The following is a 16,056-nucleotide window of genomic DNA, read 5'->3' on the forward strand; positions in this document are numbered from 1 at the left end:
GACACACACACACGACACACACACGACACACACCTCCAGTAACACCACCTTCACTGAGGCAGCTGACTCCAGCAGTGCAGAGGTTTGCATGCAAATATGTATGATTGCATCATTTCCCTCAATAAATACATGAATATGTTTTGAGTGTTTGTGTCATTTGTTGAATTCGTTTCCTTTAGCTAGGTTTAGGACTTATGTGCAAGAATCTGCTCATATTTTAGGTCAAATTTATGCAGAAATAGATCAAATTCTTAAGGGTCCACAAACTTCAAGGCACCGCTGTAGTTTCTGGAGTTGTTTCGGGGTAAAACACAAACCTAAATGTGTCACTCACTCTGCGCACACACTCTGCGTGTGTGTGTGTTCATGACTAACAGGTTTCTATCTGCCAAAATAAAAGCCTGCAGTTTCAGCCGCGGCTTCACACAAATTCAAACATGGCAACACTTCCAAGTCGCTGTTTTTAACTTTGAACACAGTTATTCCGATGTGACTTGAATGCAGCATGGGAGCAATAGGAAGGAGGAGCCTAGGCAGGAAGGGGGCGGGGCTGTCAGGTGACTGACAGGCCGCTGTCGCCACAGTTACGTCAGCTCGCTCCAGCTGTAGGCCACGAAGAGCAGCAGCAGGCAGAGGATGTGCACCAGGCTCGAGCTGATCAGGTCCCAGATCTGCCAGGCCGGAGGCGGGGTTTGAGTCGTGGCCGTGACCAAAAAAGGAGTGTCTGACACCCCGGAGGCGGGGCTTGGAGTGCGGCTCGCTTCCTGTAGCTGCCTTCTGTCTGGAGGGGTCGTTTCCAAGGCAACCAGTGCCCGCACCGTGGTGCGAACCGGCCGCAGGCGGCACTGGATGATGTCATACGGCGAACAGAGAGAGGACTGGCGCCCCCGTGAGGGAGGGAGGTGAAGAACGAGGTGAGGAAGGAAGGAAGGAAGGAAGGAAGGAAGGAAGGAGATCACGAGAGAGAGGAAGGAAGCAGAGGCAGGAAAAAAGGGAAGGAACGAGGAAGGGAAGGAGGAAAACAGGATGGAAAAGGGGAGGAGAGGAGAGAAAAGGAACGAGACACCGAGAGGAGGGAAGAGAAAGAGGGAAGGAAGATGAGAGATCAAGGAGGAGTGAGGGAGGAAAGACAGAGGAGGAATGGAGTGAAGGCAAAAAAGAGGGAAGAAGATGACAAACACCGGAGAGTAAAAACACAAAGGAGGAGTCGATGAAGAGGAAAAGAGCGATGGAGGACGTGTCGTGATGGAATGAAGAGAATCAAAAAAAAGACGGAGGTGAGCGAACGGTGTGGAGGGAGTTTGAGGTGATGCAGAGAAATGATACCAAAAGTGAAAGATATAAACAAAATGAATGAATAAATAAATAAATAAAACCCAAAAAGGAGTTGGAGGGAGAAACGTGGTGCGATCCAGCCGGAAAACAGAGAGAAAAAGAGAAGGCAGGAAGTTAACCAATGGGCACAGAGGTCAAGGGTCACAGACAAGAGTAAGCCATGTGAGTGGGCGGGGCCGGGCAGGCAGGGTTACCATGGCAACGGGTAGGGATGCTTACTGAGAGGATGGAGCGAGACGGGACCAGGACTTTGTTTTTCTTTTTCCTTTTTAGGGTCTTGAGTCTAATCAGATTCACTCTTTTTCTTCTGTCATGTTTCACTGATTCTTAATTTTTAAAAAGTGCTCGACAAGTGAGATGATGAGTAGTATTATTATAATTATTATCAGCATCATCAATCATTTAATTAATCATTTAATCCTGCTCACTTTCTCAGTTTGACTGCTCACTTTCCTCCTTAGTATGAAACTCACATGTACAAACACAAATTAAAAAGACAGTGACGACACGAAGGAAAGAGATTTTTAAAAAGAAGCTCTCAAAGTAATAAATGGATTCTGTCACCCAAAAAATTCAGTCAAAAATATCGAATGTCTAATGTTTTCACAGCCCCTGTCCTTGAACTGGGACACGTTAGGGGCCGGCTCTGTCTTTTAACTGTTTCCCAGCGTGAACAAGCATTTTTTACATCAGGTCACACGGTCAGGTCACTGAACACGTGAGCTCGTCATGGTGACGGGGGGCGGGGGTGGGGGTGACGGGGGGCGGGCTCCTCTCTCAGTAAGCAGACCGTGCTGAGGCATGAAGGGAGAACAGCAGTGGCTGATGGGAGTGCCGGAGCGGTCAGCTGTTAGCTTGTGGAAGCTGTTAGTGCGTTAGCCTGCAGAAGCTTTGCCATTCAGGTCGGTGCAGCTAGCGAGCTGGTTAGCAGGCTGGTTAGCAGGCTGGTTAGCAGGCTGGTTAGCAGGCCGGTTAGCAGGCCGGTTAGCAGGCTGTTAGCAGGCTGGTTAGCGCGTCACACAGCGAGCAAGCAGCAGAGATGAAGTCCACGTTCAGCGGCAGAGTTAAACAGCACAGAGACAGCAGGCCAGCTTTCTGCTGCCGCTACAGTCTGCTCCAGGAAGAGAAAACCAATATGAAGCTACAGCTGACCACACTACACTGAATTCATTAAAAAAAAAAAAAAAAAGCTTAAAAAATCCTCAAAAATTCTATAAAAAACATACAGGAAAAACTGAGGATTTAAAGTGGCCAGGTACCAAACCAGCACTGACTAAATAATTTTACATAAAAATATTCTGCACATTTTCAGGCTTTAATGTAAGGATGTGAACACACGTAGAGTTTTAATATGGATTCCTTTGGGAAGCGGTTCCTTAAAAAGCACCGCAGCTTTTAGGTAAACTTTTCAGAAAAGCTTTTTCAGCTTTGATTTGAATCACTTTTTTTTTTTAATCAATCAGCCAATCAGCATACAGGATGTCATCAGACAGCTGTGACTATAAACACGCAGCAGAAGATGCTGTGTTAGTGGGTCATTCTCTGGCATATAAAAGCTGACAGAGGCAGCGTGTCAGACGGCAAAGTGTTTCACAGCACACTTTAACCTGGCAGCTCGTCTGCATCCTTCATAAAGTTTACCACAGATCTAATGAGGCAGATAACATCATGGTAAAATCAGCTTTCTGCAACGTGTCACTACGTCATTCAGCCCCCCGGCACAAAGAGCCTCTGCAGCGTCTTTTCTTTCTAACAACACTGTGTGTTCACATGCTGAACTCACTAAGATCTGACTGGAGACCAGGTCAGCCTGTGTGTGTGTGTGTGTGTGTGTGTGTGTGTGTGTGTGTGTGAGATGTTTGCCGGTTCACATGTATTTAAATAAAAAACAGATTTACACCCCATTTTACTGCTGTTGATGTGTAAAGCACTTTTTGTTTGAGCACATTTAAATGTGTACAGCTGCATCTGACTTTTTCAGGCAAGAAACAAAAAGAAAAACTTTAACTGTTCATATGTACACTCACTCACACACACACACACACACACACACACACACACACACACACACACATACACACACACACACACACAAACACAGTAACAGCTGCACCAAGTCAGCACATCAGTCATTTCACACTGAGACTGAAGCAGCTGTCTGTCACGGGCTGGTGTCATGGAGCCAGCCGGAGGTCAAAGGTCACATCGGGTGTGATGGAGGAAGCTCAGAGCCGTAGGCAGCGATGATGACAGCCATGATGAATCAGCACTTAAAGCCAGTTAATGTCACAAACCGGTTTAATAAAATAATGAACCAACAAAAGCGGGTTCTGGGAAGCAGCTGGAACTGGAGCCAGAAACCAAACAGGTGAAGGAAACCTCAGACTGAAGGCCTTCTGCATTCTGACAGGTGATTTACAGAGAATATAGTTATACTGTGGCAGTTTTTATTAGGATTTTATTGTCTTGGAAGGATTTGCATCAAACTGTGTGGAAAGGTTCCTCTTTGGGGTTAAGAGGAACTGTTTCCCTTTTCCCACCGACGGGCCGAAGGAGTGTGTGCTGGTCAACATCCAACATCCTGACATCAGGCTGAGGTATGAGCTCTACTGAGAGCTTTCTCTAGCTGCTGATGTTTTCAGTCTTTGAGATGAATGTTTCATTTTTGGATTTACAACAGAATCATATTTATTGCGTCTAGGCTTCTTTTAAATAATTAATCCAGGAAATTCGCCTGACAGTGTAAAATAAGCATTTTGTGGTGTCGTGACTCAGCAGCTTTTGCTTTAATTTTTCTGGGTTTTTTTTTTGCCATGTCAGAGATGCTGAGAAGCCCTGAGGCAGAAAACATGAGATCCAGGTCCAGGTCCAGCTCTTTGGTCCTCCCAGTGCTAGTCTACATCACCAGTGTCATGGAAACCCTCCCACTGTCAGCTTTATCTGACCGTTTGATCCAAACCGGATAACACAACGTCATCAGCATACAGCTTTATCTGACCGTTTGATCAAACCGGATAACACAACGTCATCAGCATACAGCTTTATCTGACCGTTTGATCAAACCGGATAACACAGCGTCATCAGCATACAGCTTTATCTTTCCCTCGGCTCTAATCACAGCCTCTGGACGCAGGAGATGTTTTACACGACACTGGTGAAGTGAGTCCTGCTGCGTCTCTGATCCACAACCAGCCAGCGGGTTGGCTGGTTGTGGATCAGTTTAACTACACTGTGGTTCAGCCATGCAGCTGATCTGGAGTCAGCAGCGAGGAGACGAAGCTGTTCTGAACTGGAGGAGGTTTCACTCTGCAGACACAAGCAGCGTCTGACAGGGAGGTTCGGCGTTCAGATCAACAATTGATCATGACAATACCGTTTGTCACCGTGTTAAACAGCTTGAGATGACAAACAAACTCCATATCAACAAGACCTGTAGTCTCATCTTCAGAGTTTAAATAAATGTCTTCCCACAAGGTCAAATAATCTGCCAGTGGGATGAGATAATCCCACTTGTTTCCAACGCTGATCAACCTGTTTCCAGACTTTTCTTGAATCAAGTGTCATGTTCTTGATCCTAGTGGCTGATCTGCCATGCTCTCTCTCGTTTCAACACATTTATACTTGTTCCCAGAAACATTTCTGAAACAAGTGAAGCTGCATTGGAAACAAGAGGGATTATCTCATCCCGCTGGCAGATTTTGGGTTTTATTTTTTTACCTTATTTGAGGAGAAACAAGATTCAAGACTCAAGATTCATTAAGACTCAACATAAGGCGTAAGAACTTGTTAAGATGAAGATTTTGTCCTCTAAGAAGGTAAATTCGTAAGCGGACACTGGAAGAAGTTCATGTAAATTGGAAAACGACCCCCAGTTCAGCTCCTGTGAGGCAGTTTGGGTTCGAGCAGCGCTCCAGTCCAGGTGAGGGGGGCTGTGTCTCACCTCTGGGACGCCCATCTTCCTGCAGGCGTCCAGGAAGTTCTCCACGTTCCTCCGACACTTGGCCATGCTCAGTTTAGGCTGCAGGAGAAGCACGCACACACACACACACACACACACACACACACACACACACACAGTGTAAAAACATGCTGAAAAATGTCTGTTACTGAACTGGAATATTTGATGTGTTTTTATTTCAGTCGCATCACAAGTGTGAGTCACTTGGTTTTAAAGGTCAAGTCTGACGTACCACGGCGGGCGAGGGGACGTGGATGCTGGCGACGGAGCGCGGGCGAATGTGATTGGCCAGATGGCAGAGCACCACGCCGTCCATCAGCGATGAGCCGAGGTCTTCAGGGAGCACGACCTTCAGCCTGCTCTCGATGCTCTGCAGAGGGACAGAGAGGGGTTACACACACACACACACACATACACACACACACACACACTCATTCACTCACACACACACCTTAACAAGTCATTTAGTCTCATCTTCTGTAGTGGGATGACTGTTTCTGGGAACAGGTGTAAATGTGTTGAAACAGCAGAATGAGGCAGATCAGCCAGTGGATCAAGGAAAATGAACCTTGATTTAAGAAAATTCTGGAAACAAGTTGATTAGCAATGAGAGGCATCATCTCATCCAGACTGATGTGAGAAATGCCATGTTTAATGAATCAATCAAGAGGGAACCACATTTTAATTTCATTATACAACCTGTTGGATAATGACCAATAAACTTCCTTGTATCCTTGTATCCCACTGGCAGATTTTGAAATCTCGATTTTGTGCCTAAATGACTTGTTAAGCTGCAGATTCCTGCGGACGGGGGGGGTCGGGGTCTCACGTCTCGGAGTTGCTCCATCAGCTCCAGCTCCTCCCTCAGCTGCTCCATCTTCCTCCTCATGGTGAACTGAGGATCCACCGACTCCAGGCTCTTGTGGCTGCGCAGGAACACTGGACAACAACAAGACAACAAGCACAGGAAGATGAAAACCACCAGCTGGGTTCACCACATTGCTCCTCACACTCTGGGTGAAGGAATACTCACCCAGAGTGTGAGGAGGCAAACTCCCCTTTTCCCGACTTCCCCAGACTGAGACCAGATGTTGGACACCATTTTCTCCTCTGTACGTCCAGGGGTTCAGTTCCTATGGGTAGCATTTTCTGTTAGCTTAGCGTAAAGACTCAAAGTCTCTGGGAGTTGATGGGAGTCATGGAATTAATAAAAATAAAAAGTTGTTTTTGGACGTTAAAATGGTATCAAACATTTAGTCTCGCTCTGGATAAGTAGGGAAATGGGGGATTTGCCCAAAATGCCACACTGATCCGTCACTCTACAAATATAAATTTGAAAACTGAGCTTCTCCGTCCATCTGTTTGTTTCTGAAGTAGTTTGACATCGTGTCAGAACCCAGTCTGAAGGTCATAAGGAGCGCTGAAAAAATCTGGTTTAACAGACGACAGCGTCGCCATCATTTCAAAAAAACTGAGCCTCTGCGTGCTCCCTGTGTGACGTACAAATCCAAAGAGCTGGAGGTCCCATCAACAAAAAACAGACAGTAACAAATCAGGTCAAATTTTATTTCCAGTGACCAACAAAGGTGTTAACACACCTCACAGAGAAGCAACAGCATAAATATCCAAGTCCAAAATACTGATATATACATCATGAATAAAAAACACACACTTTAAAACACAACGGATAGATCAAATACACGAGGACAATAAAATGAGAATAATCATTTAGTCTTGTTAAAAACAGATTATTCCCCTTTTTCATTTTTCTGATGATCCCAGTGGTGAAAGTAACACTAAGTGCTTTTTGTTGACTCCTACATGTACCCATAATGCCGTGCGAGGCGGAGTTTGACTGAGTGAAACTCTAAAGTGAAAGCGCTCAGATGTTTCCTGCCTGGATAATATAAAACAAACCAGACCTGTGAACCTGGTTTCCACTCATCACCAGGTTTATTTGTTCTAATGTTAAATGTGTCTACCTGAGACTTCAGTTACCTGGCCTGAATTAAAGAGGAGAGTTTCAGCGAACCTGTAAATGTCTGCTTTTACACACAGCTCATCCAAACCAGTCTAAACTAGCAGAGTGCAGATCTCCACCAGGCGTCTCTCTCTCTGTCTGAGTTACAGGCAGAACGTGAGAGAGACTCAGCAGCTACTTGTATTGTCAAAGTTACAAATTAAATTACTGTATGATTCAGATATAATACAGTAATTTACGGAAAATGTACCATAAAACTCCCAAAGCCTCTGAAGTTTAGCTGCTTCTTGTTTTCTCTCTGCTTCAGTTTCAAAAAGAGCCCAAATTAAAATTCAGTGATACTACAACGGGTCTTTCTCTCTCCCTCTCTTTCACACACACACACACACACACACACACACACACACTAAAGAGCTGCAAAGATTAGGCAGCAACAGCTGTTTTACTTGTCATTTTTTACAGTCATGAAGCGTCAACCCAACGCATATCTATGTTTTTTTTCCTACAATCAAAGAAAACACGACCACATTAGGACAAAAAATGAGCGAGGTACACAATTAATCAAGTGAGGGAGCAGCTTAGCTACCCTGGACGAGCGAGCGAGTGAGCGAGAGAGAGAGAGAGAGAGACAGCAGTGGTGGTCGAGCGAGCAAGACAGTGAATGAAGAGAGAGAGCGGAAGTAGCCAAAACAAACATTTTGCAAAGGTTCTGAATCATCGCAGTGACAAGTTCTTCATCATACAGTCATAACTCCACAAAAAATATGAGACGCACACACACACACACACACACACACACACACACACACACACACACACACACACACACACACACACACACACACACACACACACACACAAAGAAGAACAAACACATGATGACAAACAGAACAGAGCCTGGGATGCTGTCCGATATCTGCTGTGTTACTCAGGCTATCTGTGCACACACACACACACACACACACACACACACGCACACACACACGTTACACGCGTCTATACTTAGACGTTCAGTGACACAGAAAAGCCTCGGTGCATTAAAAGCTGCAGGGTTGGGTTATATAATCACATTCATGTTCGGTGGTGCGTTCAGACGCTGCAGCAGCCGAGGCAGATCTCCTCACTTCAGCTCCACAAAACACGACGTCCACCCACCTCTGACACGCCAGCAGCTCAAACAGAGGTGACCAGGTGTGGAACAGGTCACTCCTCATGCCTCACCTGGGCTCTCAGGCCTCAGCTCACCTGAAGCGACTGAAGCGTGAGCGACACAGAGACGTGAGTGGGTCTCTGTGACGTCCTGTGGGAACGTCTCAATGTTGTTATTAATCCCAATCACACTCCAAAAAAATTTCTCACAATGCAAAAATTTGAGGAAAATAAACGTCTCTTTTCTTGTTATTTTCCTTTTTGAAGTGGAAAGTAGATCCGGCAGCTTGCGTCTGCAGGAAACTAAACGAGTAAATGACCTTAAATTACTTCCACAAATTATTGTAATTAAACAGAAATGGTACCAGGACTTGTATCTCTATACTAATAGACCCTGTTACTTGCTTTACTAGTATATACTGTAGCAGTTATTTAATGTGCAATGTACTATACTGGAGACACACTGTATTTTGTATTTTTTTTTTTATTCTGTCATAATGCTGTTTGTTGGTGTTGGTTTCTGTGTTAAATGTGTTATTTTGGAAGCTGTTTTGCTGTGGAAGTGAATGAGACAAAGCGAGATACAGATCCAGTGTTGAGGATTAGCAGCCCAGAGGAGCATCAGCACCATGTGGACTCACATCACACCCAGGGAACGAGACAACACACACACACACACACACACACTGCTCCACAGGTCAAGTCTGTTTAAAATATGCTACACAAACGGAAAAGGCATCACTTCCTGTGCAGCAGGAAAGAGCTAGCACACAGACGACAGAGCAGAGAGCTGCACACAGACCGGATCGCTGCTGCGTTACGGCAATAACACTTTTATTTACATGGAAACATCTTGGATTATAACCTTAAAGCACGGGATGATGCCCCTCGTTTCCCCGTTAATCTCCTCCCAACAAAGGATTCCCTGGAGGAAAGTGTCCTGTGAGAAAGGTTATGGCCTCTGTTCCTTTCTGCCCACCAAACACACACACACACACACACACACACACACACACACACACACACACAGACCGCCGCTTGTGTGTGTTGAGGTTTATCTTGGCATGAGCGTGTAGCTCCACATTAGCATCTGTCTCAGGATAAACGTCAAGGAAAGAAAGTCTTTTCAAGCCTCAGGGCGACAGGCTCAGCGAGGAGAGGGAGAGGAGTTTATCCAAACAGTGTGTGTGGGAGGACGAGATGCTGCAGAGGCCTCTTATCTCTCTCTCTCACACACACACACACACACACACACAAGCTCACTGCTGAAGGGTGAATCATTTACCAGCTTCAGTGCCCTATTTCCATGCAACATAAATCCTCTTTTTATGGCAAAATTATGCTAAGCAGGTGCTCCTGTGTGAGCCATGCACTTCTCTGTCTGGCCACAGGAGGGCGCTGCTGAGCCACACAGCTGCTCTCTGCTTCAGTGGCTTCCCAGCTCACACACACACACACACACACACACCTCAGCTGATGATGCCTGGGGTTCCTACACCATTTCCTGTTTCACAATAGCAGACTTCTCCACACAGAGCGGAGGCCGACAGCTTCATGTTTAACACGCGTGTAAACACTCAGCTGTCACATGTGCCGGCGGCAAAATAAGACCAGACCCGGGTGCTGAAGATGCTTTCACATCATCATCATCATCACCATCATCATCATCACCATCAGGCCTTTCACAGCCTCCCTGTGGTTTCCCCCTCCGTTTACCCCCCCTCCTAACCCTAACCCTAACCCTCCGTTCGCCCAGTGACGCCTCGCCCAGGTCAGAGATGTTGTTGGTGTTAGACTCACATGGATCATTTATTATTGCAATTCCTGACTGAAGCTCTGTAGAAAACTGCAAATATTTTTCCATACTCTCTTCTCTTTTCCCAGACCTGGAAATGGTCCAAATCATGTTCCATTCTTTTTCATAATCCTCCAGACAGCGTAGGAAGTTAACCCGAAACCATCACTTTGATTCTCTCTTTGCAGGAAAAGGCTTTTATCACTGAGCCTGGGAATATGAAACTGAATTAGTCTTTTACGTTATCATAGATGTTTGTGGTGTTTTATGTACCTTACTTGCTTATTTACATACTACCTCTGAGACAGATCTATTCCCTAACTGTGCTTTTCTTTATTTTTTACATACTATTTATTTTATGACTTTGTTTGGTTTGTGTTATGTGGAAATGAGACGGCGTCAGAACCAGGCTAAGGGTTCTGAAATGCTCCCACAGGAAGTGAACCGCCGGACGTCCAGAGGTGAAACTGGTATCAACATCTGGTCTCAGTCCGGGGAGGACGGGAAAAAGTGATTTTGCCCAAAATGTTGCAATATTCCTTTAAGGACTGCATGACTCATGATGCGTTAATGCATTCATTAATGTAGCGTGCATCATGAATTCCTGTTACTCGCCATTAAGAAAAAGTGTGATTTTTTCACACATAGAGAATTAATTCATTTGTCAGTAAGTACTTACTAGATGGTTTTGGTTTATAGTGCATTTTTCTGTCCTCCACTGCTTTCAACAACATCACAAATACAAAAAAAAAAAAAAAAACATGTTCCAGCTGCTGTGTTGTGAAGGTGTCAAATATTCCACTGGAATATTTTCACAGAATATGATTTAAAAAAAAAAAAAAAAAAAAAATATCAAACAGAGCGGAGCAAATACATGGTGCTGAAATAAACTTTAATGTAAGAGGAATCCAGCTACTTTTAGTCCCATATCAGTTCACGTATGAAGAATCTGTGAATTAACGCTCCACCGCTGATGACCTACCAAGTGTGAACCAATCACATGAAGTCGCAGTGACCGGATCATTTATTAATCACAATCACAATCAGAATCAGAATCGGAAATATTTCATTGATCCCCGAGGGGAAAGTGGGTCAGCTGCAGATTCTCAAATTCAACAGAGAAGAATTAAGAAGTATGTGCAGTATGTATGAATATGTGCATTAATACTACTTGTGCATTAATCGTAGTTGTATATAAAAAAAAAAAAAGTACATGTGTGCATTATGTTTAAATCCGGGTGATAATAATGTTCAGGATGAATGCTGCATTACTTCATGCCTTCAAACCTCATGAGTCATCCGTTATTTTAATATTTCTTTAGCACATGATTACATCTGAAGATTACATTTGATTTGTACCGACTGTGAAGAGTCACTGAGAGACTTTCAAACTTCAGTTTTCATGTTTGTCATGTTTGTATTGTTCGCTGCAGTCTGATATGACTCAGCTCAAATGATAAAACACTGGGAAAAGAGAGAGAGAGAGAGAGGGAGAGAGGGAGAGAGAGAGAGAGAGAGAGAGAGAGAGAGAGAGAGAGAACTGTATGAGACAAAAAAGGAAAAAAAATGAGCTCAAAACAGGAAAAAAGTCAAAATGCCAAAGGATGATGCTGCTGAGAACAGACAAACACAGAGCACTGCTGAAAGAACAAGTGTGTGTGTGTGTGTGTGTGTGTTGTGTGTGTGTGTAGTGTGTGTGTGTGTGTGTGTGTGTGTGTGTGTGTGTGTGTAGTGTTTACTAATTCATGCACTTCTACTACTTTGATGAAAGTAAATTTGCAAAAAGCAGCTCAGTTTGTGAGAAGCTGCAGGAAAATGTTTCCACCTGAGCTTTGTTTCTCACACACACACACACACACACAAACACACACAACACAAACACACAACACAAACACACACACACACACACACACACACGACACAAACACACACACAAGACACAAACACACACACACACACACACACACACACGACACAAACACACACACAAGACACAAACACACACACACACACACACACACACACACACGACACAAACACACACACAAGACACAAACACACACACACACACACACACACACACACACAAACACACACACACTTCCTCTTCACCTTGAACAACAGAGAGAGGCTGGTTTAAACTGGCTGCACTGATAAGGACAGGCTTCATTAAACTACTCACTACTCTGTGTGTGTGTGTGTGTGTGTGTGTGTGTGTGTGTGTGTGTTTGTGTCTTGTGTGTGTGTTTGTGTGTGTGCGTGTGTGTGCGTGTGTGCGTGTGTGTGTGTGTGTGTGTGCGTGTGTGTGTGCGTGTGTGTGGTGTGTATAGGCTTGTATTTAACAATCCCTTGACTGATCTCATCTCTCTCTTCATTTCTTCATGTCTTTCTACTAGTGTGTTAAACTTCATCTACTGCACACACACACACACACACACACACACACACACACACACACACAAAGAAAAAAAAAATGATGGCGTAATGATGTGCATCTGTTCCACTCTCAGGCTAATCCTGAGCGACAGAGAGAGTGAAGGGCAAATAGTTTTATCTCCATTTATCTTTCAGGTCGAGTCATTTTACAAGCTGCTGCACACACACACACACACACACACACACACACACACACACACACACACACATTCCAAGATCTTCCAGTCACAGCATGTTCACATTAAACTGGCAGAGTTTCCCCCTTGCTGTCTATGCCTCTCGCCCTTTTGCTCTCTCTCCCTCTCTCTCTCTCTCTCTCTCTCTCTCTCTCTCAGTGTCTCTCGGCCATCTGGACACTCTTACAGTGGTACACTGTGTCTCTTCCTGTGTCGAGCGTCTCACGGAGCTGCAGGAGATTTTTTTTAACTCTCTCGGGACTGAAAGTCTCTTCTTTCTTCACTTCTGCTTAAATAAAGTCAAACTGAGACTAAATTTAAACCACAGCAGCTCTGACCCCGTCACCGTTTCCCAGACCAAAGATGGTCTATGTTGGACACGATGACTCACTCTGTAGTCAAAAAAAAAAGCAAAAAAAATCCTTCTGGCTGTTTGGTGGCTGTTTGTCCTGCAGTTTATCAGCAAAGTCAGGCTGCTGAAGAGTTTTGGGGTTTGAGTTTCTCTGTTCTGTGTCTGTTCAGCGGCGGTTGTGCGATATGACAGTAGATGCAATATCATGTGATGCCAGAGAAAACGTCCATCGCTAGAGATTTTCCTCCCTGGCAGGGATTCTCAAAGCCCTGACAGAGACCAGGACTCAGCTAAACCGAGACAGGATGAGGGTCTTGGACCTGAAACACAGCGGCTCGTCTGCTGTTCGGACGTCGTTTGGAAATCAGAAACGTGACGCCGCCCAGAGAACGGTTCTCTGTGGAGAACGCTGCTGAGAACGCTGCAGACGAACGCTGCAGACGGGTTCCCATGTCAGACTCCAACACAACAGACCAGACTCCAGCTTCACTCACTAACACCACCTTCCTCTTCTCCCCTCACATCTTTATGAAGTAACTGCTTTGTGTTCTGATCAATAATAATAACTGCATTTTCTACACTCAGCTGGCACTAATATGCTGTTTCTAGAGGAAAGCTCAATTTGCACTGTTGCTCCACTTAAAATGTAAAATAAGTGTGAAGCCACAGTCCCGTCACATGTTTGGATATTTGACATAAACAGTGAGGAAAGACGCTCCGTCCACATCGAGCAGAGACACTGGAAGGGAACAAACACTCAGTGGCTGCAGCCCTGCAGTGTGAGCTCAGCCTCTCTCTCTCTCTCTCTCTCTCTCTGTTTCTCTCTCTCTCTCTCTCTCTCTGTGTTTCTCTGCATCACTCCGTCTCTCTCTGTCTCTTCCAATCCATCTGTCTCTTTCTGTCTGTGATTCATCACCTGTCCGTCTCTCTTAACGTCCACGCCGCTCGCCCAGCTCTCAGCCTCTCAGCCGTCTTCATCCTTCATCTACGCTAACTCCTGCCATTTGTTTCCCATCATCCCCTGCTCCTCTTCTTCTTGCTCTCTCCCTCCATCTCTCTCTCTCTCTCTCTCTCTCTCTCTGCCTCATCAGACACAGAGGAGCGAGCCCAGAACAGAAACAACTGTCAGCCCATAAAGCCTCCTGACAGATGAAGTGCATTGTGGGAGAAGGAGAATGTGGTGGAGCCGATACATCCATCACGTCCGTCTGACTGTGTGTGTGTGTGTGTGTGTGTGTGTGTGTGTGTGTGTGTGTGTGTGTGTGTGTGAGTGTGTGTGTTAAAACAGAAAAGGAGACAGGTCTGTTCATTCTGCAGTGCTGCAGCGCTCTGGCTCCGCCCCCTGAGATGTTCAGCCAGCAGGAAAAATTAAAGGGATGATCAACTCAAATATATAATTTTTTCATTATTTATTTATTTATTGTAATTATCGGGTGTAGAAACATCCTGATACTGAGAGCCTGACGTTCTCTCTGTCAGCTGATCTCTGACCAGCGGTTTTGTTGCTCAGGTTTTATTCCTCCCACCCGTTAGACTGAACAAGATCTGAACTCAGTGCAAATGTGAGATGGCGGTTTGGAAATCAGGGCAAATTTTTCTTAATCAGGAAAAGAAATCAGGGATAGACGAGGACAAACGGACAAAAAAAATCTCAGTGCTGCAGTCAGACGCACCGAGCTGATCGATCAGAGGCTGAAACCAGCAGCTGGCTGGTCCTCAGGGTCAGGACAGTCCTGCTGCTGAAGCCCAGGACCCAGGACCAGCAGTCAAACTCCAGAGGAGAGTCCATGTTCACTCGGGGTCCCGTCCCTTTAAGGAGACGTTTGCTGAAGGCTGGTCAAGAAACAGGCCGACGTTTTGGTTCACCTGTGATTCAGTTTCCAGCTCAGGAAAGGAAAAAGCGGTCAACAGTCTGGTTTCCACTGCAGTCACACTGACAGTGTGTGTGTGTGTGTGTGTGTGTGTGTGTGTGTGTGTGTGTGTGTGTGTGTGTGTGTGTGTGAAACAAGGTGTAAAACACATTTGCCGTGTTCCTGGAAAGTGACCCACATTCACTGCGACCCAAATCTTTGAACTGATCAGATTCTCCTGCTCCCACTGAATATGGAATAAAAAGCACTAGTGAGGAAAATGTCTCTTATTTTGAAAACATGACTTTAGCGTTAAATCTGGAAATTCTTCTGACATTTGCCTTTACATATATAAAATAATAAATAAATGTAAAAGCCCTTTGGCGCTCAGAGCTCCAGCAGCGCGGTGCAGCTGTCAGGATGTACCAGATCCACATGTTGGATTTTCACCAAAAGCTAATCACACCTGCCGCCACGCCCCCTGCTGGCTAATCAGCATGAAGAGTCAATCAGTTCCTCCCTGCTCCATAAACAGCCTTTCCAAAAACCTTCTTTCAAATGCCTCTTTAAATTTGATAGATATCCTGCTAACAGACAGAGAGATGAATGGGGTGAAAACAGGACCTCGTCCAGCTCCGTTGGCAGAGGTAAAAAAAGAAAAACATAAAAAAAAAAAAAACCCCTGAATGTCATCATGTCCAATGTGCTGGAACGTCTGAACTTAATCAGCATTTGTTATTAAACCAATTCTGCAAATTGAATTTCCCTCAGGAGACAATGAAGTGTTTGGTGCACTGAGGTGAACTGAACTGAAATAAGTAAAGGGCTAATTAGAAAAAATAAAAAATGACAACACTATAAATAAACACACAAATAACCCCTCTGTTGATGAGACTGCAACTTGATGCAAGTCCTGACCTCAGAAGACAGAAACACTCCAGAGAGAATAAACCCAAAACTTCCCAGAGAGAGAGAATAAACCCAGAGGTCTAACTTCGTTTTTCGTTTTTTTACTTTAAATAAA

At 44.9% G+C, this 16,056-nt stretch overlaps 1 protein-coding gene across 1 annotated transcript in view; it reads right to left on the reverse strand.

Annotated features, from left to right (window-relative positions):
• LOC115379559 (leucine-rich repeat and calponin homology domain-containing protein 1-like) overlaps positions 1 to 16,056 on the reverse strand; it is a 90,343-nt gene continuing 74,287 nt past the window's right edge. The window contains exons 15-18 of the mRNA XM_030080267.1: positions 6,123 to 6,232; positions 5,526 to 5,663; positions 5,276 to 5,353; positions 1 to 878 (exon numbers count right to left, since the gene is read on the reverse strand). Coding sequence (XP_029936127.1) covers positions 585 to 878; positions 5,276 to 5,353; positions 5,526 to 5,663; positions 6,123 to 6,232 — 620 coding nt within the window. The 3' untranslated portion in view covers positions 1 to 584. The remainder of the gene's footprint in view (positions 879 to 5,275; positions 5,354 to 5,525; positions 5,664 to 6,122; positions 6,233 to 16,056) is intronic.

The sequence above is a fragment of the Myripristis murdjan genome, chromosome 21 (genome assembly GCF_902150065.1).
Source record: "Myripristis murdjan chromosome 21, fMyrMur1.1, whole genome shotgun sequence".
In the NCBI taxonomy this organism is placed as follows: domain Eukaryota; kingdom Metazoa; phylum Chordata; class Actinopteri; order Holocentriformes; family Holocentridae; genus Myripristis; species Myripristis murdjan.